Source organism: Microcebus murinus, chromosome 2 (assembly GCF_040939455.1).
Source record: "Microcebus murinus isolate Inina chromosome 2, M.murinus_Inina_mat1.0, whole genome shotgun sequence".
Classification (NCBI taxonomy): Eukaryota; Metazoa; Chordata; class Mammalia; order Primates; family Cheirogaleidae; genus Microcebus; species Microcebus murinus.
The window spans coordinates 108345083-108371331 of record NC_134105.1 but is presented as its reverse complement, the minus strand read 5'-3'; the positions used below and the strand labels follow the sequence as shown (position 1 = coordinate 108371331).

At 50.4% G+C, this 26249-nt stretch overlaps 1 protein-coding gene across 1 annotated transcript; it reads right to left on the bottom strand.

Moving 5' to 3' along the window:
- Positions 1–9623: 9623 nt before the first annotated feature.
- On the bottom strand, positions 9624–19187 carry VANGL2 (VANGL planar cell polarity protein 2). Its single transcript, XM_075993119.1, has 7 exons — positions 18931–19187; positions 18678–18798; positions 15635–16242; positions 14715–14851; positions 14071–14206; positions 11029–11260; positions 9624–9885 (listed from the first exon to the last, which is right to left on the bottom strand). Exons 1-7 carry the CDS (start codon positions 18999–19001, stop codon positions 9625–9627), a joined length of 1566 nt encoding a protein of 521 aa, XP_075849234.1. The 5' UTR covers positions 19002–19187; the 3' UTR covers position 9624.
- Positions 19188–26249: the final 7062 nt, after the last annotated feature.

Below are 26249 nucleotides of genomic sequence, written 5' to 3'. Positions count from 1 at the left end.
GCTATTTATTACATTCATGAAATTTAGATCTCTTAACAATTTTGATCTCTTGCATCTAGTATCTTAGTGTTAAATATGGCATGTTTGGGCCCCTCAAACCGTCAGGGATATAAAAAGCTTCTTTTAGAATCATGCTACTCAAAGTAAGATCTGCAGAACAGCAGCAGCAGCAGCAGCACCTAGTGCTACAGACTGAATTGTGTTCCCCCTAAATTAACATATTGAGGCCTAGCCACCAATTTGATGCTATCTGGAGATGGGGCCTTTGGGAGGTAATTAGGTTTAGATGAGGCCCTGAGGGTAGAGCCCTCCTAATGGGATTAGTGCTCTGTAAGTATAGACATGAGACAGTTGTCTCTCTGTGTGTCTCTCTCTGCTATGTGAGGACACAGTGAGAAGGCAGCTGTCTACAAGCCAAGAAAAGAGTCCTCACCAGATCCCAACCAAGCTGCTGGCACCCTGATCTCAGACTTCTAGCCTCTAGAACTGTGAGAAATAAATTTCTGGTTTTTAAGCAACCCGGTCAGTCTGTGGCATTTTGTTATGGCAGCCTGAGCTGCCAAAGACACCTGGGCACGTGTTTGAAATGAAGAATCTCAGAATCTACCCCAGACCTACGGCATCAGAATCTGTAGTCTTACAAGATCTTCAAGTGATTTGCACACTTTCTATGCACAGTTAAAGCTCCATTTGGGGATCTACTTCAGGATGGAATAAAAACCATTTGAACAATTCAATCCCAGGACACAGGTTTCCTGGTTTCAAATTCCCAGATTTCATACCAGTCCTTGAAAATGAAATCTATAGGCCAGGCGCAGTGGCTCACGCCTGTAATCCTAGAACTCTGGGAGGCCAAGGCGGGAGGATTGCTCGAGCTCAGGAGTTCAAGACCAGCCTGATCAAGAGTGAGACCCCATCTCTACTATAAATAGAAAGAAATTAGCCAAACAACTAAAAATAGAAAAAATTAGCTGGGCACTGTGGCGCATGCCTGTAGTCCCAGCTACCTGGGAGGCTGAGGCAGGAGGATTGTTTGAGCCCAGGAGTTTGAGATTGCTGTGAGCTAGGCTGACCCCACAGCACTCTACCTGGGGCAACAGAGTGAGACTGTCTCAAAAAAAAAAAAGAAAATGAAATCTATAAGGTCAGCTTTCCCTGTTTTTGTTTTGCTGTTGTTTTGGTTTTTGTTTTTTGTTTTTTTGTTTGTTCGTTTTGAGACAGAATCTCTCTCTGTTACTCAGGCTACAGTGCAGTGGTGTCTTATAGCTCATTGCAATCTCAAACTCCTGGGCTCAAACGATCCTCCTGCTTCTGCTTCTCAAGTAGCTGGAACTACAGGCACATGCCACCACCCTTGGCTAATTTTTCTATGTTTTGTAGATACCAGGTCTCACTCTTGCTCAGACTGGTCTCAAACTCCTGGCCTCAAGCAACACCCCCGCCTCAGCCTCCTGGGGTGTTGGGATCACAGGCGTGAGCCACGGTGCCCTGCTTTCCTGCTTGATTTTTAACTGGATTCCATCTTTGAGGCCAGAGGTACTGTGTTAGGATATACATAAACTGGCAGAAGACAAGCAGTCCCTCAACAAGAGTTCTTCATTACAGTAAAAACTATCCCAGTCCACCCCACCCTAAAATCACACATTCATATATCAAAGAGAACTAACATTAACAGGAACTCGAAAGGAGAAAAAAACCTTCACTTAATGAGTCTCTGACTCATTTAATTCTGCTCATGCAAATTTTTTCGGCTGTCACAGATGAACTACCAGACCCTCCTCTTCCTCTTCAGTTGTCTTTATCAAATTTCCAAGCTCCACAGTAACACAGTTTAAAGGATTCAGGAGAAATAGCATATAATTTCACTTTTTTTCCTGAATCACAAATACCTATACTATTTTTTTTTTTTTTTGAGACAGAGTCTCACTCTGTTGCCCAGGCTAGAGTGAGTGCTGTGGTGTCAGCCTAGCTCACAACAACCTCCAACTCCTGGGCTCAAGCGATCCTTCTACCTCAGCCTCCCTAGTAGCTGGGACTACAGGCATGAGCCCGGCTAATTTTTTCTATTTATATTTTTTAGTTGGCCTATTAATTTCTTTCTATTTATAGTAGAGACAGGGTCTCACTCTTGCTCAGACTGGTTTCGAACTCCTGACCTTGAGCGATCTGCCCACCTTGGCCTCCCAGAGTGCTAGGATTACAGGCGTGAGCCACTGCGTCCGTCCTACAAATACCTATACTATTACTCTTTTTACTAGACCTGTGTCTAGAACTAGGTAACACTGTGCTTGCTGTTTTGCTTCTTTGTTTTTTAAGAGAATTTATTTTTTAGGGCAGCTTTAAGTGCACAGGAAAATTGAGTGGAAAGTACAGAGATTTCCCATAAACCCCCTCTACCTTCACATGCACAGCTTTGCCATGATCAACATCCCCCACCAGAGAGGCACATTTGTGACAATTGATGAACCTATATCGATGCATCAAAGTCCATAATTTACATTGCGTTCATGACTGGTGTTGTACATTCTATGGGTATAATGACACATATCCACTATCATAGTATCATACACAGTAGTTTCACTACCCTAAAAATCCTAAAACCCCACACTTTATATATTTGGTGAAGCAGCAACATGGGCTAATTGTGCCCCAAAGCAAGAAGAGACAAGGCACACCCAAAGACCTCATACTCCTAATTTTTTTCAACCATAGTGATTCCTTACAGGATATCAGAGAGTACAGATGGCTCCTTCTGAGCAGTGACATCAAAACAGTTTATAGATCAGGCTCAGTACACTCACAGTGTTGGCTCTGCCTCTTGCCGATGGTACTTACCACCTCTAGGGAACAGTGTACTTCCTTGGGTTGCCTATAATAGATGATAAAATAATAAAATTTCCAAAATTTCCCTAGGACCTTTGCTCCTAGGGAATTGGGGCAATGTATTATTTATCTTTGTACCCCAGTGCCTAGCACATAGAAAGTGTTTCCCCAAAACTTGCTGAGATAAAATGGGAGAAGCCAATGCCTTGTCCAGGTTTCCCAGCCCTACACCAGTAATTTCTCCCACTATTGCACACATAATTAAAAGTGGCGTTTGCTGTTATGAGCTCCCAGGATATCATGTCTGCCCTGCCCTTTATAAAAGGGGCCCCATTCTCAGCCTAAAGATAAACTGGGGAACTGAACAGGGATGACTGTTCTCCAAGATCTACTATGTGGATGGTCCTTTGCTAACTTTCTAATATCTTCCATGACCATGTGTGCACTAATGTTGTAATGGTTTTCCAAAGGCTGACTTTCCCCCACCCCAGCCTTCCCAGCAATTGGAAAAGCATTCCCATTACATGCTTAAATTAACAAATAAGCCAGAGGGTATTTTAAGCAGTTGGCCTTCAGTTCTGCAGAAGTCATCAAATTGCCCCAAACAAAAGAACTAACAAAACCAATAACAAATCACTAAGAACTGAGTCTAAAGATCTTTCTAGCCAGTGGCTCACACATGTAAGCCTAGCACTCTGGGAGGCCAAGGCGGGAGGACTGCTTGAACTCAGGAGTTGGAGACCAGCCTGAGCAAAAGCGAGAGTCCATCTCTGCTATAAATAGAAATTAACCAAACAACTAAAAATAGAAAAAAATCAGCTGGGCACGGTGGCACGTGCCTGTAGTCCCAGCTACCCGGGAGACTGAGGCAAGGGGATCATTTGAGCCCAGGAGTTTGAGCTTTCTGTGAGCTAGGCTGACGCCACAGCACTCTGGCCCAGGCAAAAGAGTAAGACTCTGTCTCAAAAAAAAAAAATAAAAAGATCTTGGCCAGGTGTGGTGGCTCACGCCTGTAATCCTAGCACTCTGGGAGGCTGAGGCGGGCAGATAACTCAAAATCAGGAGTTTGAAACCACCCTGAGCAAGAGCGAGACCTCGTCTCTACTATAAATAGAAAGAAATTGGCCAACTAATATATATAGAAAAAATTAGCCAGGCATGGTGGTGCATGCCTGTAGTACCAGCTACTCAGGAGGCTGAGGCAACAGAATTGCTTGAACTCAGGAGTTTGAGGTTGCTGTGAGCTAGGCTGATGCCACGGCACTCACTCTAGCCTGGGCAACAAAGCGAGACTCTGTCTCAAAAAAAAGAAAAAAAAGATATTTCTGTCTCTTCATCTAGAGCCCCAGCCCCCAGTTCCCTCTCTTGGCTGCATTTCAAAGGCAAAGGCTAGAAAATCACATATGGGCAGCACATATGTGATCACATATGTCATATAATCAGATATAATGTCATGAATTCCCAGGCATAATCCTAACCATCCACCGAGCTGAGTCCCAATCTTCAGTGATATGTGAAGTACTTCCGTGGAAAACACATCCTTTCAGCTAAGTTAGAAATACACTTTGCTACATGACAAATGGCTGGGATTATCACTTTTGCTTTCAGCAAACTCCTAGAGAAAATATGATGCCATTGATCAAATATCGAGATCTGATCTTAAATCTATTAATTCCTGGGGCTATCAGCAGGGGAGGAGGTCCATAAGGTCAGATAGGCTCCTCAAGGGTCCACAAAGGTTAGCTCAGTGCGGCAAGATCATATCCAATATCTACACCAGCCAAAGCACTTTAGTACCAGGCTGGGAACATCATAAACACTGAATACTTACTGAACTAAAAGGTGCTTATTGTACTTGGCCATTAAGAGAAAGAATAATTTCAGAGGCATCTAGGGTAGAAATTTAGTCACAATAAGTCAAAAGTTGACTCTGAGGTGAATAGAAAACAGCAAGTGAAACTGTTCTTCCACAAGCCTAGTTACAAAAAGAACAGAGCTGTGAGAATGCAGATGCAGCTTCAAGGGAAATGTTTTTGTTTGTTTTCACATGAGAAAGACTTGAGTGCTATTTTTTTTTTTTTTTTGGAGACAGAATCTCACTCTGTTGCCCAGGCTAGAGTGCCATGGCGTCAGCCTAGCTCAGAGCAATCTCAAACTCCTGGGTTCAAGCAATCCTCCTGCCTCAGCCTCCCGAGTAGCTGGAACTACAGGCATGCGCCACCACGCCCAGCTAATTTTTTCTATATAGTTTTAGTTGGCCAATTAATTTCCTTCTATTTTTAGGAGAAACGGGGTCTCGCCCTTGCTCAGGCTGGTTTTGAACTCCTGACCTTGAGCGATCCACCCACCGCAGCCTCCTAGAGTGCTAGCATTACAGGTGTGAGCCACCACACCCATCCTTTGAGTGCTATTTTAAAGGGAGAAGAAGCAAGTAAATGATCCCTTTCATATGTCCCTATTGTACTGTTAGTTTTTTAATTCATTAGCTATACAATAATTTTTTATAGAGCGCCAACTATACATGAAGAACTGGTACAGATTCTAGGAATACTTGGGTGAAAAAAACCTAAGCTCAAGGAGATTGTGTTATTTTCTCTTGAGCCTTACACAAACTCCCTAAATTTCTCAAAGGAAAGCCCCCCAAGCTCTTAGAATCCAGCCAGGGTTTGTCTGCACTCTGCCTGAGAACATGCCGTGCAGCCTTGCACTAGGTCCCCTGCTCTGTCACCTCTTACAGACTGGGTCGTCCTCCAGGACAAGGACTGATCTGTCTTGTTTCTGCATCCCAGAGCCTGGCAAAGCATGAGGCAGGGGAGAGGAGTTGTAAATCTAGTTAGCAAACAGGTCACCTCCACACAGGAAAGTTTGTTTGCTGTTAACCTTAAGAGGCTGTTTCTATGCTAAGTGTCTTGCCCACAGTCACACAGAAGGTCAAGTCTGGGTAAGGCTGAGAGAAGGGCCTAATCTCCTGACGGCGATTCCAGTGCAATGCAGTGACAACTGGACAAGGGTCTCTCTACATACTTAGAACTGAAGATATGCTCTTCGGGGGCTTTTCTCAATGAAATGTTATGAGCTGTCACTATTGACTGAAATCTCAACTATTCCCTGAAATTTCTATGACACCTTCTGGTTTAGAAAGATGTTTAGAAACATACTCTTGCCCCTCCCCTGAAGGCCACACAGACACAAGCCTGCTCCAGAGGATGTACCCAGACAGTCATCTCTCTTCCCTTCTCATTCTGACAATCCCCCACCCCCCCGCGGGGAGCAGCTGAGTCCCCCCATTTTTACATTTCTCTCTCCTCAGAACCAGGATTCTGAATAAGCAATTTCAACACATGCCAAGGACCCGCAGAGCAACTGGCAAGCTCACACTGCCCCCTCCTGGCCCTTCACACCCTAACAAGGAGTATACATTCACTGTTCCCTGACCCTCTTTTACTCCCATTCCTGTTTAAAAAAAAAAAAAAAAAAGCAGCCGAATGCCCCCACAAAAGTCAAATGTCTTTATTTTATATAAAAAAAAATTTGTACAGTTTTAGTTCCTATGTTTAAGAAAAAAAATCCCTAAAATTGCCATAATGTTTAGATCCACTGCAAACTGTAAAAACAAACTTTTTATATATTAAAAAAAAAATTTACATTTTACAACTTTCTACATGCATGCACAAGGTCTCAGCTCTGTAACCCAAAAGAAAGAAAGAAAGAAAAAAAAATATCTAGATCCAACAGTGGAAGATTCTACATTTACAATCTCACTTGGAAGGGACTCCAAAAGACCCCTTCCCTTTTGCGCACAGAGGAACAAATCACAACAATCACACAGTAGGACAGAATCCATCAGCAGATACTGCCCCATGGGAAGGGCAGAGGAAAAAGAAGACAGACAGACTGACAGACACCACGGAGGGGCCCACGGGGCTCCTCTGGGCCCAGCGGAGGGAGGCGGGGACAAGCACAAACCCTGGGAAACAGGTGTTGCAGAGAGAGGTTGCAGGCATCCCGATGTCTGGTCACTGTGTTGCGTCAGGGTTTGCAAGGGGAATACTGGGCGGGATGGGGAAGTGAAAGATTAAGGGCTGAAATGGAGGGGGATGGGAAGAAAAATGAGAGACTCGGAAATAAACAAGCGTAAACAGAGGGCGCACAAAGACTCGTCTGGGAGAAAGGGACCAATGGGGAGGGGGACAGCGGCAGAGCGGCGAGGTAGGTGAAGGACCGAGGCACACAGTGTGTTGGTGTGGAGGGAAGGAGGGCAAGCGTTGTGAGGTGATGAGAAGGGAAGCCCAGTAGGCACGGCAGGCATGAGCTAGGAGGCCATGAGTGACAGGTAAGAGCGCTGGAGAGGCCCAGCCACCGCCCCCTGTGGCGGGGGAGGGGCGCCAGGCGGGAGAGAGAGCCCCCCCATCCGTCCCTGGTCCCGCGCTGGGGCAGGTAGACTGGGGACACTGCTCAGAGCAACTGAGGCAGCCGTAGGCCCACAGCAGTTCACAGCATGGAGACAACTTCCCGCGGAGGGGAAGCAAAGACAAAACACACAGCTTGACAGTCCATCCTGACGTTTCAAAAAATAATAATAATAAAAATCAAAGACAAAGATACCACAGTTCTGACGCAGAAGACCAAAATGCTACCATTCTCAGTCACAGCCCTTAATGCTTAGTGAGAGAGTCGGAGGGGAAAAGAATTCTTTTTGCTTTTAGGAAAAGGGAATGAAAAAAATCACAGTGATTAAAAACATGGCAGGTTCTTAAAATAAACATTCCCGCCCCCCCCACGCCCCTAATCTAGGGCAGCAACTGAGATCCCCAATACTTTCCCTCTCCCCATCCCCAACCTGCTCCCCAAGCCCCGCCACACTCCATCCTGCCCGCTAAGGCGATGTTCCGGTCACCATCCAGGCCCTGTTTTCCAGGATAGTGAGGTATTTATGTGACCCAGAAGGGACTCCTCTGAAACCAGGTTTTTGAAGAGAAGAAAAGATACCTTCCCAGACCCCCAAGACAGGACGTATTTCACACAAGCACATCCCAACGCCCCCAGCTCGCCCCCCAGGGGGACAAGGTAAGCACTGGCTGATGAGCCCCTCTCTAGCAAGTGGTGGGGGAGGGGAACAGGTGTGCCTTTTCTGAAAGGACAGCAGGAGATGCCCATCACTAGGCTCCATCACCCTCGGGGCTGCCACTAGACCACAGAGAGGACGCCTCCCAGGGGAGAGATCATGGGATCCCTCCGCAAGGCAAGTACTGATGAGTTTTCCAGGGGAAACAAGGGCCTATAGAGGACACTGAGTTATTTAGAGGCCTGGCCCAGGGGCATGCTCCATCCCAGCCAGCGGAAAGGTCCTCCAGGAGGATCCTGGCTGGAGCATTATGGGTACTTCCTATTTCTATCCTCCTTGGCAAAAAGCACACAATTTAAAAGTGTCTAATTTAAAGGCTCAGATTCACACTGAAATGTGTTAGAGGGCCAGCAAATTTTGCTCAAAATGAGATCAAAATTATTGAGATTTTGGATTTGGTGCAAAGATTATGGAAGCTAAAATAGGGTGAGAGCCTAAGTACCCACAAAAGGCAGTAATCCTGGTCCCTCACCCCAATACAGAGGGAGCCCAGAGCCCGGAGAATCAGGCAGGGAGAGAAGGGGTAGGGACCCTGGAAGGCCAAGAAAATAGACCCCTGAGGCAAAGAACTGGACTTAAGGCAGGGGATGAGGAGGAGCTGCTGGCTCGTCCCCAAGAGATGAGGCAACAGTCTCTGGAGTCAAGAGAAGACAGCAGGACAGGGGGTGGCTGGTGAAGGAAAAAAAAAACACTGGTCTAAGATTATGGGGGCTGGGTGGGGGTCTACAAGCCGCTAAGTCTGTATAGGAGTCTGCACGCCATCCTTCACTAGGGAGGGCAGGAACAAAGGTGAGGGGAGGTCAGAGGGCAGGGGTCAGTGATGGGTCTCTCCAAAACCTCAGGGATCTATTCTGCCCTTTCACTCAGGGGCTGCCTCGGAAAGACACATTGGAAGAAAGGTACCTTCCCTAAGGCCCAGGAAAGGTGGTCATGGAGTCTTTCCACCTGTTTCCCTGTGGTCAGGTGACCATGCAACTCCTAAAGGGAAGCTGGAGACTTCTGGGAAAAGGATGAGATCTTCCTTTGCTCTAAATATGTGTGGCTGGAGGAGATAGGCTCCACCAGCCGGAAGCAAACAACCCCGGCAGGGAGATTCCTAACTCAGCTGTGTGGCAGGAGTATCCTTGCCCCGGGACTCAGGGTTTGTTACGTGGGAGGAGAGGCAGGAGGGGGCAGCTGCTGCCCTGGAGGGGTTTGGCACTGTGTTCTCTGGTGTCACATCCATGCCACCAGAGAAACCCTGTCGGGGCTACTGAAGAGACCCGCTACAAGAACTTGGGTTTGGGAGTGGGGGCTCAAGAGGAGAGGTATAAGCAGCAGGGCCCTGTGCCCTTTCGGAAGAGACTGCCATCCAGGAAAGGGGAGGGAAAGGAAAGGGAGAAGGGCACCGACACCTGCAGGGCCCGGGGTTACACAAAAGTTGGCAGGGTGGGGGGTGGTCCCAGGTACTGCTGACAGCAGGATGGTCTCTCCAGATTCACACGGGGTAAAATGAGGAAGAGGGGAGGAGACGGGTGGGGTGGGGGTTGGGGGAGGGGTAAGTTAAATTCAAGTAAAAAAAAAAACAAGAGCAAGAGGAAGAAGGGTGGTAGGGGCGTGGCTGGGCCTGAGAACCGTGCCCCTCCCACCCCCTCAGGAGCCCCCCAGGGTCTCCCATTCCCCCTGCTGTTGCACAGTCACACTGAGGTCTCAGACTGCAGCCTCATGACAAACTTGTGCGACTTGGGATCCACAAATTCCTCGGAGAGTTTGAAGAATGGGACCTTCTTGGTGCTGACCACCAGGCTGAAGTCCTGGCGTTTTAAGAGGAAAACGATGCCATCCTTGAGCCCGTTGGTCACCGGTTCCTCGCTCACCAGTGTCCACTGTTTGGCCAGCCAGCGTTCCTTGTGGTACTGGATGGTGGGTCCAGCCGCCAGGTAGCGCTCCAGGAAGGCCTGGGAAGGAGGGAAGGAGCTGTGTAGGAGTGAAGGAGCTGTGTAGGAGTCTCTCTCACTCACCCACTATCCTTTGTCCCCTGGGGCGCAGCTTCTACAGACAACTAAGATGTCCCTGAGCTCACTCTATGCATATCAACCAGAATCTCAGAATGGTAGAGCAGGAAAGGGCCTGAGATCAGCTGCTGCAGACACCTGTTTTATAAAATAGAAAGCTGGAGGCCAGGCGTGGTGGCTCATGCCTGTAATCCTAGCACTCTGGGAGGCTGAGGTGGAGGATCACTTGAGGTCAGGTGTTCAAAACCCACCTGAGCAAGAGCGAGACCCCCGTCTCTACCAAAAATAGAAAAAATGAGCCAGGCATGGTGGCAGGTGTCCGTCCACCTACTCAGAAGGCTGAGGCAGAAGGATCATGTGAGCCCAGGAGTTGGAGGTTGCAGTGAGCTATGATGATGCCACTGCACTCTACCCAAGGTGATGCAGTGAGACTCTGTCTCAAAAATAAACAAAGATAAAAGAGGAAGCTGAAGCCCACAAGTGATGCAGCTCCTCAGAGTCCGGACTGGAGCCTGGTGCCCCTGACACCATCTTCTGCCCTTCTCCCTACACCCAGCCAGGCACCTAGGCAAGCCCTCCCTCATTCTTTCTTCCTTCCCACACAGCTCCTATGATTCATGCCAACCGGGAGGGAGCCAGAGATGTCAAGGTTAAAGTGCAACATCTTTAGTTACCTGTCCACCAAGGGGGCTCAGGGAAAGCAATTCTAGGAAGTTGGCAATAGAACTGAGGGACGGGCAATGGCTCAAAATGAGCACAGAGCAAAGACGATCCAGAGGAGGGGAAGAGGGTAGGGGGTAAAGGTGGAACTTGGATCTGGAAATCCCAGAGCCCTTATAGAGATGAGAAATAGGTCTCAGCCATCCCCAAAATGATCTCAAAACCCCCATTCCCCTCATCCACCTTCACCCGATGCAGACAGGGCGGATGGGGTGGGGATAAGAGAAGAGATTGTAAGGAAGAGGAGTAGATGAGAGAAAGAGAGGGGTGGGAAGTGAGGAAAGAAGTGAGAGACTAAGGGGAAATGAAGGTGGAAAAGAAGAGAAGCTGGGAAAAGAGGAAGGACGATGGGCAGAGCAGGCCTACCTTGGGCGTCATGTCGTGTGTGATGCAGAACTCCAGGTGCTGCAAGATGCTCTCCATGGTGTGGTAAGGCTGCTGCTTGGTGGTCCGAAGGTACTTCTGCATGGCACGGGCCATGGATGCGAATATGGCCTGAGCTGCCTCCCGGGGGTCCATCACCTCTCTGGGATTCTTCTGCTCCTCTTCCTGCAGCCGCTTAATGTGCGTGAAGGCCTCCTCCACTGCCACCACAAGTCTGAAGGACAGGTAAGGTCTGGACCAGATGCCCATTCTCTCTTCCCTGCCCCCTGGCCCCAACCGTCCAGCAGCCTGAGTGGGGTCAGGCCTTCATGCTGTCCCCGGGAGCAATAGCGCCTTTCCCCCACTGGGAATGGGAAACAGACATAGAGCTCAGTGAGCTAAGCCCAAGGACACAAAGAGGACAAATTCAGAGAGAGAAAACCAAGAGAGAAAAGTAGGAACCGTGCTATAGGAAAGACCAAGCATTCTATCAAACCCTAGAAAAATTCATCTGTCTTGGCAACTCCAAAAATAAAAAAAAAGAAAAAAAAAAAAAAAAAACCTAGAAAAAGTCTTTTTTTTTTTTTTTTTTGAGACAAGGTCTCACTCTGTTAACCTAGCTAGAGTACCGCGTTGAGTCATAGTTCACTGTAGCCTCAAACTCCTGGGCTCAAGGGATCCTCCAGGGGTTGCAGTCTTCAAACTTAGCCCAAATAAACTCTCTAATTATATAAAAAATAAATTTTTTTTTAAAAAGGGATCCTCCAGCCTTAGTTTCCTGAGTAGCTAGGACTATAGGCACATGCCACCACACCCAGCTTATTTTTAAACTTTCTGTAGAAATGGGGCCTCACTATGTTGTCCAGGCCTGGTCTCAAACTCCAGCCTCAAGCAATCCTCCAGCCTCGGCCTCCCAAAGTACTGGGATTATAGGGATGAGTCACTGAGCCTCACCAGGAAAAGCCTTCCTAAACAGGACACCCAAATCACACTTCATCAGGTCAAAAGTTAACAGGTATGATTACATCAAAATAACAGATTTCTCTTCAACCATGACAGTGCTGACAATATTAATTGACATCTGAAGGGGGTAAAGGGAAATATATGCAGCATCTAAAACCAGCAAGAGATTAACATCTAAAACGTACAAAGATTCCCTACAATTTCTATCAAAAAGAAAAAAGCAAGAATCCTATAGAAAAACAGGCAAAGGAAGTGAACAGAAAATTCACAAGAGGCTTGAAAGGCTAAAAAATATACAAAGTAGTTCCTGGCTAGCAATTAGAGAGACGCCAAGTTAAAACATTAATAAGATACTAACTATACATCAAGATGGAAAAAGTAAGAAGATGACTATGATCCAAATATTGAATAGGATGTTGGGAGTAGTCTACGCAGTGAGAAGATGCAACAAACTGGATGTACATACAACGTAGATGATTCTCAAAGAGTATTAAGGAGGAAGCAGGAAAAAGAAGTCAGTTTGCATCAAAAGCATAGAGACAAACAAGCCAACACTCCATTTGTACAAGCACACACACGGGTTTCAAGGAAATCAAAAAATTGAAGTGGATGCTAAAATGTAGAGGTGGAGAATAAAGGTAGGATTGGGGGAAAGGGAAACAGAGAATTAGGCACCGTGAAGACCCACATGATGGCTGTGTGTTAAGAGCTGCAAAGGGTGATTCACGCAATTCTCTGCACTGGAAGTTCCAAAACCAAAATAAAAGCCTCTGGCCTAAGAGCAGGACCAGCCTGAGGTGACAGGTCAAAGAAAGGAGGCGAGGCCTGTGGCTCAGTATCCAGAAACCCGGGAACCCGGGGTCAGGATGGGACTCTGGGTATGTGTGGACCTGTGCACTGCTACAGTTTCTGTTTATTCTTCTGCTTCTCCTAAGTTTCTCAGTAAAGTTCCTTTTGAAAAGATCCTTTTGTCCCAGGTAAACCAAAGGAAAAAATTTTCTCCCAGTTATGAGCAGGGTAATGGGGGAAAGATCAAGCCCCCTAAGTGCCAAGAAGGGTGGTGGCAGCACAGGAGACCCAAAGACCCTAGCAGGGCAGAAGATAGAGGGGTAAGGACATCACTAGTTTGGGCTGCCTCCCTCCCCTGCAGCCAGAAGATCCTGGGGGAGGTGGCGCGGAGGGGAGGTGCAGGGTCAAGCCCCAAGGCGCCCTGCTCCTCCCCTGTAGAAATCCCTACACCAAGGCGGGTCCTGGTAGCCGTAGGCACCAAGAAGGATTCTTCAGGCATGACTTAAGTTCACATAATAATGTGAACAGGGAAAAGGAGGGAGGACAGCATTTAAGAATTTACCAAAACATGGGCACTAGAACCTCATTTTCTGCAGACAAAAAAAAAAAAAAAGAACACCCACGTGCTGAGCAAGCCTTCAAAATCTACTGGTAGGAAGTCTAGTCCAGCCTCAGTCCCTGCTGTTGCAGGTAAGGTTCAAGCCCCTTTATAGGGTTCTTACCCCACTGTAATAGGCAGAATTCAAAGATGCCCCTTGACTTCCGCCAGATTCCCATCCCTTCGTTATTCAACGATCTCAGTATGTTTTGCAGATGTAATGAAAGTGCCAAGTCAGCAGCCTTAAAAGGAGATTATCCTGTTGGGCCTGATCTAATCATACGAGCCCTTTAAAAGCAGAGTTTGCTCCGGCTGGTTGTAGACAGAAGTAGTCGGAGAGACCTGCTCCTGCTGGAAAAAGTGAACTTCCATCTTGTAAACTGCCTACGCGGCCACATGACCGGGAACTGAATTCCGCCAACAAGAGTGAGCCTGGAAGAGAAGCCAGGCTCAGATGAGACACGTCTTGATTTCAGCCTGTGAGGCCTGAGCACAGCATCCAGCTAGCCTGCTCCTGACCCATGGAACTGGGAGATAACGAATGTGGGCTGTTTCACAGCAGCCGAGTTCATGGAAAATCCCACCCGTATTATCATTGCTCTGTATTTCCAGCAGTTACAGAAGTCCCTTGGTCTTCCTGTCCCCAGCTCACCCCACAGGCACCTCCTGCCACCTCTTCTCCCCCAGGGACCCACCTGGCCCTCCTCTTCCGCACCCTCCGCTCGTGCTCAGCCTCCTCATAGTAGTACTCGTTGTGGCTATTGTCCCGCCTCCGGGCTGCTGCTGCAATCACAGCCCGAGACTGGCCCGTGGAGTTATTGGTGCTGTTTTCTGCACAGGAGCAGGAGAGAGGGGATGGTCACATCAGAGTGTGGCCTCTCTTCCCACTCCATGAACTCTGGAGACAGCAGCCTGACATGTCCAGAGGAAGCTGTCCCCACCATCCAGCAATACCTCCCCTTCCCAACCCTCCTGGCCACCTCTGGGACAGGCCATAGGAAGTCAACAAGGAAAGCAGTGAAGGGGCAGGAGTCCTGCACACGTTCCTCCCTGGGTCAAGAGGTTCTGCAGCTCAGGGAGCCAAAAGGCTTAAACCAGGGGTGATGAGCAGACACAGAGGAGCCAGATCAGGGGACACGCCGTAGCATAAAGGGACAGCCAGTAGAATCAGCAGCTAAGACCAGCCACCTGGAGTCAAGGGGAATGACAGAACAGAAGGGGCTGGGACATGGGCCGGGGAAAGGAAAAAGCAAGGGAAGAAGGGTGAGAGAGATGAGGAGGTAACTTGGAGTCCTGCAGGGGAAGAGGCCGGGAGGGGCCGAGGAGCAGGGCTGCTCACCCTCTCCGAGGGAATACACCTTGAAGCCAGACACTTTCTTGGCCAAGACGGACTTGGGCAGGTTGAGGAGGGCAGGGTTGTAGACAGGGAAGTCATGGTAATACTTCTCCAGGATCCACACTGCCACGCGCTGGATGCTGTGGGGGAGACGGCAGGGAGGGAGGGAAAAGGGACAGACAAGGGGCATAGGGGAAGGGACACATCAGGGAGCTTGGCAGGGCAGGAGAGGACACAGGACAGGGACAAGCTGCTTCCAAGAAGCCTGGCTCAGGCCTGAGGTCTACTCACCAGGCTCCCAAGCCTCCCCCAGGGCTGGGCCTGCTAGTCTTTCCCTGCCGTGCCGAAGCCCAGGGGAGAAAGGGCACTGGGCCTGGGTCCCCAGCCAAGGGTCACCTCATCCCCTCCAGCATTCCCCCAAGATTCTCTATAGGACCCAGGACCTGCCACTGATACTCTGTATAGCCTGGGGCAGGAGTGGGGACCCTGCCCACAAGTTTAGGGGAAGGAAGAACTCTCCTCCCTATCTCTTCCTCCAGGCCCCTCCTCTGGCCTGCTCATTTCACTGAGCGCTCACAAGAAGCTGTGCCTCCAAGAATGGACTAGAAAAGGAATTCCAAAAAGCCTCTGCTTGTGACCCTCGTTCTTCTCCCCTTTGCTTCACCCCCCTCTGAGAGTCCCCATCTCTAACTGCCTGTTCATTCTCAACTCTTAACTCCCACCTGTCTTGTGCCACAACCCTGCACACGACCCTCCCATTAAGCAGCAAACACCGTTCAAAACCTACTGTGCACAAAGAACTCCTTCCCACACACAGCCCTCCCAGCCATCACCTTCAGCCCCACCATCACGCCCTCCCATCCTAGTGGATTCTCCACCTCCCCCTGCCCACGCCGCCTCCCGCCTACCCCACGCGCCCGCACCTGAGATGGCCCACGTTGTAGAAGCGGCTGGCCCCGTCGGTGGAGCGCACGACCTTGAGCGTGAACTGAGGCTGGAGCTGGCGCAGCTCCAGCAGGACGACGGCCAGGTAGTGCACGAAGAGGAGGGCGTCCACCAGCGACACTGCGAACTGCACCACGCCCTGGTAGCTGCGCTCGCGCGCGTCCAGGATGCGCACGCCGTAGAAGAGCCAGTAGGAGACGACGAGCAGGAAGACCAGCACCATGAGCAGGGCGCGCAGCACGAAGACGCGCGGCAGCGAGGCCTTGGGCCGGCGGAAGAACAGGGCCCAGCTGCCCAGCAGCAGGATGAGCAGCTTGAAGGCCACGGAGATGAAGAGCCCCTCGCAGGCCGTCCCGCACGGCTCCAGCTCCTCCCGCCACAGCAGGGGGGGCAGCAGCAGGAAGGCCAGTGGCGTGAGGAAAGACAGCAGCGCCAGAGTGGCCCCCGCCGCCACGCCCAGGTGGCGGGAGCAGTCCAGCGGGACGCTGTCCTCCATGTCCTTGGCGATGCGCGTGAGGTCATCGTGGGAGATGCTGTGCTCTGAGGTGCCGGTTACTACTGTCGTCGTTTCCCCCCAGTTGTCATCCTGCCGGCAGGAGGGGGCCGCACGATGAAGGGACACGGATGCGGGAAGCGGGGGACATGAGAAATGACAAGGGAAGGAAAAGAGGGGAAGGCAAGGAAAAGAAGGCAGAAAGAAGAGAGGGTAATCAACAAATATGCAACCATCAAAGTATTTACTGTGTGTCCAAGTCTGGCCTCTGCAGATATCCAAGTTGGAGACCCAGGCACTTGGGGAGCTCTACGCAGGTCAGTGAGAGAGGAAAACTGCACGTGCATCAGTAACCCCCAGAGGAGAGAGCAAGAGACACCAGGACTGCTCAGGCAGTGACTGGGATCCGAGGGCAGACTCGCCAGGCAAAGCAGGCAGGCTTCCCGGGAATGGTGGAACCTGAGCTGACCCTTGGGGACAAGTGACATGAAGAAGTTGGACTGAATTAGTGGTTGCCAGCCCCAGCCGCACACATCTGAATCACCTAGGGAGGTTGGAAAATAATGCCCATTATTGGAGAATGGGATCTGCTTGTCACCCTTTTCTTTTAAAAAGCTCCCTGGATGATTCTAAGGGTCATCGAAGACTGAGAATCACTGAACTCAATAATCTCTAAGGGCTGGCTACACAAACTGTGATCTTCGGACCAGCAGTGTGGACATCCCCTGGGAGCTTGTTAGAAAGGCAGAAGCTCAGGCCCACCCCACATTTACTGAGCCAGAACCTGCCTTTTAACAAGATCCCCGTGGATCACTAGAACATTACAGTTCTAGAAGTACTGCCCTAAGTTCCCTCCAGCTTCTGCATCATTCCATGATTTCAGCAGAAGCTAGAGGAGGCACACCCAGGGCAGGAATGGCGTGAACTGAGGTACCCGGAGAACTATGAGATCGGGGATCCACATGTAAGAGCAGAGTGTGGCACAGCCAGGAAAAGGGGGCTGTGCAGGCCATACCGCAATGGCTAGACAGTAAGCACGTGTTCTCCAGGCGTGGAGAGCCACTGAAGGTTTCTGATTCAGGGAGTAACCTGACAAAAGCAGCATGGAGAAGAAAAGAGGCCATCAAGGAGGTTGGTGGGGAGAGAATGATCAGGGCACGGTGTGAGGGACACAGTGCAGATTCAAGGCCGCTCTAGGTCTCTGGTCTGGTCTGCAAGTCCAGCTCTGCTGGGACATCTGAATGCCCACAGCATAGGGGCCACCTGTTCCTGGAACCAAGGGAGTAGACAGGCTGAGGTGCCCAGGTGGCCTTCTGAGTGCGGTCTGCTCAGGCTATTTCCCTGCAGTGGCTGAGGGCCGTCCCACAGGTGGGTCCCAAGACCATGAGTGGCCTTCAGCACCTGCACCCTTCACTCCTCGGACAACCAGGGGTTATAGAGTCATGTCCTGACACCCAGGAGATTCAGGCTACAGGACTGAGACACTGGGGTCGGGGGAGCAGACGACAACCTGGCAGGGCCAGTGATGAGGGAGGCTGAGGAATCTCCTCTCTGCAGGATGGCAGAAGAGCCCAATCTGAAGATGGAAGGCAGATGCACTGACCCCCAGACATACCGCCTACCCTCTCCAACGATCAAGGGCTCAGGAACTCCCCCTCAACAACAGGTGAGCCAACCATGTCTCAGGGTCACTTCAAGAACTCAGGAAGCCAGGTCCCAGGAAGAAGGGATTGAGAAAGAAGGAAAAAGAACATTTCCCTCAGGTATTGACCTGCTCCCAAACCCAGGAATTCCAATGTCAGCCACAGAGATTTCTTCTGAGGCAAACGGAGCTGGGAGTCTCCAGCCCTGTAAGATGATCCCAAGAAGAATGAGTAAGAGGAGCATGTACTCTTAAATGATCCCAAGAGGAGCATTTAAGAGTAAATGCTAAAATAATGAAGACTGTTTCCTTGTGATTACATGCAGATCATGCTATTTGACTGCAACGCCCACATCCCCCTTCAACCCTCAGCCTCACTTCTCAGTCCCCCTTCCTCTCTTCCCACACCTCCTTTCCTAGACCTAGGTGGTGCTAGTCCACAGGCTGCCACCAGGGGGCACAGGAGTGCCCACACCTTAAGGCTCAGGGAAAACTCAAGACTCGCCCTCACACCCCCGCAGGCCCCACCCACCACCCCCCTGCCCACCTACTCCAGACGCCCCACCAGCCTGACTGGCTGGGATCCGCTCCAGAGGAGCTGGGCGATTCCCATTACACACCCAGCTCCCTCTCTGGGGATAAGGAAGGAAGAGGTTGCTGCTTCCAAAGGGGTCTCCACAGAAATTCCCTGAATTCGACTAAAACAAGGTCCTATCCTGGGACACTAAGCTGAGGGAAGTATACCACAAGATACCCTCCCTGATCTGGCCTCTTCATGGAGAGAACAGGTTTCCAGGCCCTTCCGGTCTCCGATGGAGCCTCCAGCTCCTCCAAGGAGCATTCTGAAAATGCCAGGTCCGGACCACCTCATCCCCCGGATGCTCACCCGCTCATCCCCCCGCGTGGACTCATTGTCCAGCAGGGGCTCTCCTGGAGCCTGGATTGTCACCGACTTGTCCCCACGGCTCCCATCTCGGCTCTTGGAGCGGTGTCGGTCCCGGCGGTCCCTGCAGCAGGAAGCCAGAGGAACAGACACAAAGTCGAGGGAAGGACCAGGGGCTTCTCAGCAGCCACCCCCACCGCCCCACGGCCGCACGTGCCCACTTCCCCACGGGCGTCACCCCCACACGCATGCCCACCTGTGTTTGCGGGAGCTGCGGGAGTGGCCCGACTTGTAGGAATAGCCCGAGTACTGGGACTCGGTGTCCATGGCGTCTGAACGCCGCGCCTTGTAGCGCTCCAGGGCCGCAGGCTGGGGCCTCTTGGGGGGCCCCACAGCCACCTCCTTCAGCACTGGCTTCTTCAGGCCAAGGGGCACCCTCAGGAAATCAACCGTCACCCTGAGGGACTCTATTTTGCTGGACAGGTGGGCTTGTCTCAGAGAAAATCAAGCGACGCTCCTGATGAGATGAAGAAGCTGGTTAGAGGTAGCTTGAGCTCCTTGTGCGGTCAGGGCAGAAAGAAAGACCGTCCCCAAACGGAAGCCACAGTTGGCTCAGATGAGCCTAGCTACTGCCTGAGCGTATTTCCACCCAGGTTCCTGCTCTGTCCAGTGGGCCCAGTTCCTCCTGCCCCACCTCCTAAAAAGAGCCCCCCCACACTATGCTAAGGGCTCACGCATGGGGGGGCGGGGGGGAGATGGCCAGCAAAGGTTCTCATCCAGAATGACCCAACCCTGAACCTCCTGGAGGGGAGACTCAGGGCCAGAGCTTCCCTCGTCTCAGCCAGGAAAACTGAGGCTAGGAGAGGGTAGGTTCTGGCCAGGCCGACAGGCTGAACCAATGGAGACCTCAGACAGCAGAAGGCAGCTGGTGGCTTCTGTCCAGAGGCTGGCTACTCCAGGCCCTTCCCTCCCCCTCCATCCCTTCTCTCTTCACTCATAATTTCTGCGCGTGCACAGAGGAGGCTGCTTCTCTTGGCACCATCTCTCAGCACCTACTTCAAACACACCCACAGTTACTGGCCAGGTCAGGCTGGTGGCTCTCCTTGAGGCTGTATGTGTAGTGTTTGTGTATGTGAGCATGCACACTAGGGGGTGAGGGGTGGAAACTACTGATAATAAAAGGTAAGGAGGCCGGCTCCTAGCACTCTGGGAGGCCGAGGCGGGCAGATTGCTCGAGGTCAGGAGTTCGAAACCAGCCTGAGCAAGAGCAAGACCCCGTCTCTACTACAAATAGAAAGAAATTAATTAGCCAACTAATATATATAGAAAAAAAAAATTAGCCGGGCATGGTGACACATGCCTATAGTCCCAGGTACTTGGGAGGCTGAGGCAGCAGGATTACTTGAGCTCAGGAGTTTGAGGTTGCTGTGAGCTAGGCTGACGCCAGGGCACTCACTCTAGCCTGGGCAACAAAGCGAGACTCTGTCTCAAAAAAAAAAAAAAAGATAAGGGGTGGGAGGAAAGTACAAGTGGAAACTTGCATTCTTCTCCAAAAGCCTAAAGACCTGAAATAGGCAAGGTATGGGTTTCTCTGGCTACTTATGGGCTAAGGGGCAGCCTCTTTCAACCTTCTAATTATGCATAAGAGAAAGACCTCTCCTTCTCCCTTCTTCCACAACTCCCACCAAAATCCTGCTCACTCTTTAGAGCCCAGCCCCCACCCCTCACAGGAGCCCCCACCTACTCCAGCACCCAGTGTTATCTTCCCCTCGGACCTCGACTCCACTAATAACTATCACCTGCCTTCATTGACTGATTCATCTAATCTTGTTTAAATACCTTCTACCAACCGTATACTTTGCTGGGCCCTGGGTATATGGTGGCGTAACAGACCTTGAGTTTACAGTGTATTGGGGAAGAGGCACACTAAACAAGCACTCGGGTAAATGTAAATCACCAACTGTAGGGGTGATGGAAGGAAAAGAACAGGAAAAGGTTCTGGAAAGTCTCTCTGAGAAAATTACACCTAAGCAGAGGCCTGCAGAAAAAGAGTGGAGGGAAAAGCCCGTGGAGCAGAGGAATCACACAGGCGAAGGCCAAAGGCGGGAAAAAGCTCCGTGTATTTAAAGAACCAAAAAAAGGCCAGTGGAGCCAGAACTGATGAAGGCAGAGGGCAGTAGAAGCTGGCGCTACAGAGATAGCTAGGAGCCAGGTGAAGGGCTTGGGTTTTATTCTAAGGCCATAGGAAACCTTTGAAGAATTCAGCTATGCAGATAAGGATTTAAAAGGGGGAGAGTAGAAATAGGTAGGAGGATCAGTAAGGAGGCTACTGCAGTATCACAGGCTTGGCTAGGGGTAGAGCAGCAGCAGAGGTGAGAAATAGTCATGTTTGAGACTTACGTTGGTCCAATCAACAGACCTAAGGAAAGATTGGCTGAAGGGGAGGGGAGCATCAAGAATCCCTGGCCTTAGCAGGATTGCTTGAGCCCAGGAGGTTGAGGTTGCTGTGAGCTAGGCTGACACCGGGGCACTCACTCTAGCCTGGGCAACAAAGTGAGACTCTGTCTCAAAAAAAAAAAAAAAAAGAATCCCTGGCCCTTGGCCGGGCACGGTGGCTCACGCCTGTAATCCTAGCACTCTGGGAGGCTGAGGCTGATGGATCGCTTAAGGTCAGGAGTTCGAAACCAGCCTGAGCAAGAGCGAGACCCCGTCTCTACTATAAATAGAAAGAAATTAATTGGCCAACTAATATATATAGAAAAAATTAGCTAGGCATGGTGGCGCACGCCTGTAGTCCCAGCTACTTGGGAGGATGAGGCAGGAGGATCGCTTGAGCCCAGGAGTTTGAGGTTGCTGTGAGCTAGACTGACACCATGGCACTCTAGCCCGGGCAACAGAGTGAGACTCTGTCTCAAAAAATAAATAAATAATAGTAAAGAATCTCTGGCCGAAGCAAGGCAGTGGATGGTAGTGCCATCAGTAAGGCAGTATCATAAGCAAGTTTGGGGAGGATGATGAGCTCAGTTTCCAAGGTGCTAAGTTCATGGCCATGAGACAGCAGACAGCTGGGTGTCAAAGGAGCTGGACTCCAAAGAGAGTCTGAGCTGGAGGTATGTACAGTGTGCAAGGCGGTGGGGATGAACGGATCACCCAGGGAGAGGAATACATACAGGACCCCAAGAACTCCAATATGTACACGTGTCCAGAGGAGAAAGAATAGGCAAAGGGGCTAAGAATGGTGAGGGGTGGAAACTACTGGGGGAAACTACCAGGCCAGAGGAGCAGGAGGGCCAGGAGAGTGGGGTCGCAACTCAACCAAGAACTTAAGGGTGTTTCAAGGCGGGAATGAAGTCAACCAGGTCAAATGCTGTTGAGAGGTCAATTATGTTAAGAATTAAAATGGATTTGCTTTGTGTAGTTAACTTTTTTCCAACTAGTCTACACCCTCGGCACCTTGAGAATTAGCAATATGATTGACACATATTTGTATCCATCTCCCCTCCAGTGGGCACAGGGCCAGTAACTGGTATGGACCTAGTAAATGAATATAGTCATTTGTTGCTTAACGACAGGATACGTTCTGAGAAATTCATCATTAGGTGATTTCATCGTTGTCCAAACATCGCAGAGTGTACTTAGACAAACATAGATGGTGTAGCCTATGCACCTATGCATTGTCAAGCCTATACACCTCGGCTTGACAGTATAGCCCATTGCTCCCAGGCTACAAACCCGTACAGCACGTTACTGTACTCATTACAATTGACAAGTGTAACACAATGGTAAGTATCTGTGTAACTAAATATATCTAAACATAGGAAAGGCACAGCAAAAATACAATATTGTAATCTTATGGGACCACCCTCATATATGTGGTCCGTCATCGATCGAAACGAGGCTATGCGGCCGGTGCATGACTGTGTGTCTCTCTGACACTCAGAGAAATTACAACTGTAAGGAGATGAAATCAATGTGAAGTCCAGTCATTTATCCCTCTAACAGAGTCATCTGAAGACAATCCATGGGCATGTATATATTTGTCAGTATCCCCCTGTCAAAACAAATGTGTGATAGGGACACACTTAGGGGACAGAGACACAGTACCTTAATCCAACCCTAAACCTTTCTAAAACCTTTTGCCACAACAGGGCCCTTGTTCGTCCCCCTGTCTGCAAATTACATGTCGGGCTCCTCTACCCCCTCTCCTGAGAAATCATTCCAGCGCTTTACTCCTCCATATAGTTTACATGTCTCACCCACATCTCTTTTTTTTTTTTTTGAGACAGAGTCTCACTCTGTTGCCCAGGCTAGAGTGAGTGCCGTGGCGTCAGCCTAGCTCACAGCAACCTCCAACTCCTGGGCTCAAGCGATCCTCCTGCCTCAGCCTCCCGAGTAGCTGGGACTACAGGCATGCGCCACCATGCCCGGCTAATTTTTTCTATATATTTTTAGTTGGCCAATTAATTTCTTTCTATTTATAGTAGAGACAGGGTCTCGCTCTTGCTCAGGCTGGTTTCGAACTCCTGACCTTGAGCGATCCATCAGCCTCAGCCTCCCAGAGTGCTAGGATTACAGGAGTGAGCCACCGCGCCCGGCCCCACATCTCTCTTGATGTGGTTCCAGTCTATTCATTCTAGTCCTCCTCTTAAAAACTGAATTTTGGCCAGGCACTGTGGCTCACACCTGTAATCCTAGCACTCTGGGAGGCCGAGGCAGGCGGATTGCTCAAGGTCAGGAGTTCGAAACCAGCCTGAGCAAGAGCAATACCCCGTCTCTACTATAAATAGAAAGAAATTAATTGGCCAACTAACATATATATAGAAAAAATTAGCCAGGCATGGTGGCGCACACCTGTAGTCCCAGCTACTCGGGAGGCTGAGGCAGGAGGATTGCTTGAGCCCAGGAGTCTGAGGTTGCTGTGAGCTAGGCTGATGCCACAGCACTCACTCTAGCCTGAGCAACAAAAAGAGACTCTGTCTCAAAAAAACCAAAAAAAACTGAATTTTGATGCCAGGTGTGGTGGTTCACACCTGTAATCCTAGCACTCTGGGAGACCGAGGCAAGAGGATTGCTTGAGTTCAGGAGTTCGAGACCAGCCTGAGCAATAGCAAGACCCTGTCTCTACTAAAAACAGAAAAATTAGCTGTGTGGGAGGCTGAGGCAGGAGGATCACTTAAGACCAGGAGTTTAAGCTAGGCTGACGCTATGGCACTCTAGCCCAGGAAACAGAGTGAGACTCTGTCTCAGAAAAAAAGAAAAACTGAATTTTGCCAGGAGTCTCAAAGACAGCAAGTAGGGTTACAGAGTGAGGGCGGTGGAGAAGTAAAGGTAAAAAGAACGGCCATGGACTAGAGTCCAGACACAGACGCTAGAACCCAGGCCCTCCATCTCCTCACCCTCACCCTAAATACCCACATCTGCCAGAGCCAATAGCAAAAAGAGCCTGAGATTTGCACTCAAAGATCTAGGTTCAAAACTTAACTCTCCCACTGACTAGCTGTGTGACCCCGGGCAACTTACTTAACATCTCTGTGCTTATAATCTGGTAAGGCTCATTGGTAAAATAGGGAAGATAATGATACCTACTTCATGGGGTTGCTGTGAGGATCACAGGGACAAAAGAATGCTTTTATAAACTGCTCAGCTAGTAATTATAGTTAAGCAATGAATAAGCTCTAGCTCCAGGATCACTCATGCTCCAATCCCCAGACACTTCCTCTGAGACTAGGGAAAGAGGTGGTATAATTAAATCCTGCCATGGCCGGGTGCAGTGGCTCATGCCTATAATCCTAGCACTCTGGGAGGCCAAGGCAGGAGGATGGTTTGAGGTCAGGAGTTCAATATCAGCCTGAGCAAAAGCGAGACCCTGTCTCTACCAAAAATAGAAAACTTAGCCAGTGGTGTGCACCTGTCATCCCAGCTACGCGGGAGGCTGAGGCAGGAGGATCGCTTGAGCCCAGGAGTTTGAGGTTGCAGTAAGCTATGGTGATACCACTGCATTCCAGCCTGGGGTGACAAAGTGAGACTCTGTCTCAAAAATAAAATAAAATAAATAAATCCTGCCGTTTGTACAACTAAATAAAGAAGTCTTACACACACACACACACACACACACACACACACAGCCACACCCCCCAAATACAACCACCACTTAAGCACACCCAGGAGGTAAGCTGATGCCATTGTGTTTCCCCTACAGATAAATTTCAAACCAGACAAGGATGCCAGTCCCCTCCCAACCCTTTGTTCTGAGCTGCTCAGCCTAGAGCCCCCTACCTTCTTCTTCAGCTATTTATTAAAGACCCAACATAAACCCTGCTCCCCTAGCCTCCCAGCCCAGAAAGTACCATGGTGTGCTCCTCCTTCCCCTACCAAACACAGGGGCCAAAAAGGAACCCCACTCTTGAGACCCTTGCCTGCTGTCCCTTCAAGTGCCCCAGGGAAATAATCCAAGCTTCGAGAGGCTGGGGGAGAGGGGACGGGTGCAGGGGGTGAGCAAAGAGAAGGGCACAAGTTCCTCTTATTTAATCAGTCTCAGGAATCAGGGGTTTGGAGGGTCTCCCGGGTGGGCAGCGTTCCCATGGAAGAGAGTGGGGGGAGGGGATCACTGGATGAGATCAACAAGTGGAAACCGCAGAGGGACCAGCCCGGGCGGGAAGTCCAGACTCGTGCAGGGCAGGGAGCTGCCCTAGTCTGGGGGCAGGGGGAGGCTGTAAAAAGGAATGAGTCCCACTGCTTTTCACCTTGCCCCCCACTCCCCAAGACACAAACACACGCACTCAGTCCCCTGCTCAAGCCAACCATGGATTATCTGGGGTTAAAAGGAGGCCAGAGTGGAGTGAGGGAGGGAGGAGAGAGCCCATCACAAAAAGGAGACCCTTCTCCCCTCCAAAGGCCTTTCAGAAATAAAATTAATGGAATGTGTCTCAGTATCATCCCAAGGGGATTGGAGGAGGGGGCTGGGGGGGAATGTGGGGGCTTTTGTCCCGGCTGCCCAGCTTCTCCCACATTGATCACCATGGCAACCAAAGCCCCCTGTTGCCTAGGTGATGGCAGCCGGGTCCTGGAACCCATACCCATCATCCAAAGCGAGGGAGGTTATTGAGGTGGGGGGATAGGGACAGAGGGGGAGAGAATGGGGTTTCTCCTCTGGCGGCCCCAGCTTTTGTCTGAGCTCTGGGATCAGGTTTCTTCAGGAAACAATTGGAGGCCTCTGGAAAAAACACACTCAGAACCTGGCAACAGGCAGAGGGAGCAAAGCCCTGGAGGAGGGTGGGAGGGTGTTGGCCAAAGCACAGACCAGGACAGACCCTTCCCCATCCCCTACTCAGAGGAGGCAGCTCAAGTGGACAAGGCGTGGAACAAGGCACAGGCACCCCCAAGCGCGGCGCGTGCTGAGGACGGACAACCAGACGCAGGCAGCTGTAATCACCACCTCCTGCCACTGCTGCAGCCCTGGCCCACCCCGCAGAGCAGCCCAGTCCCAGCTACTTTAGGCCTGGGGTGGGGAAATGAGGCACAGCAGAGATGAGGGCCAGGCTGGGAGTAAGCGCTGTGGAAGCCAGGATGATGGCC

Bases quoted from the DNA above. Each gene is read 5' to 3' on its own strand.
- VANGL2 (XM_075993119.1), bottom strand. From the start codon at position 19,001: ATGGACACCGAGTCCCAGTACTCGGGCTATTCCTACAAGTCGGGCCAC. The intron at 16,243-18,677 runs GTGAGCATCCGG...TCCTGCCGGCAG, and splicing joins CCACGCGGGGGGATGAGCGG to GATGACAACTGGGGGGAAAC. The intron at 9,886-11,028 runs GTAGGCCTGCTC...CCTCCTTCCCAG, and splicing joins CACACGACATGACGCCCAAG to GCCTTCCTGGAGCGCTACCT.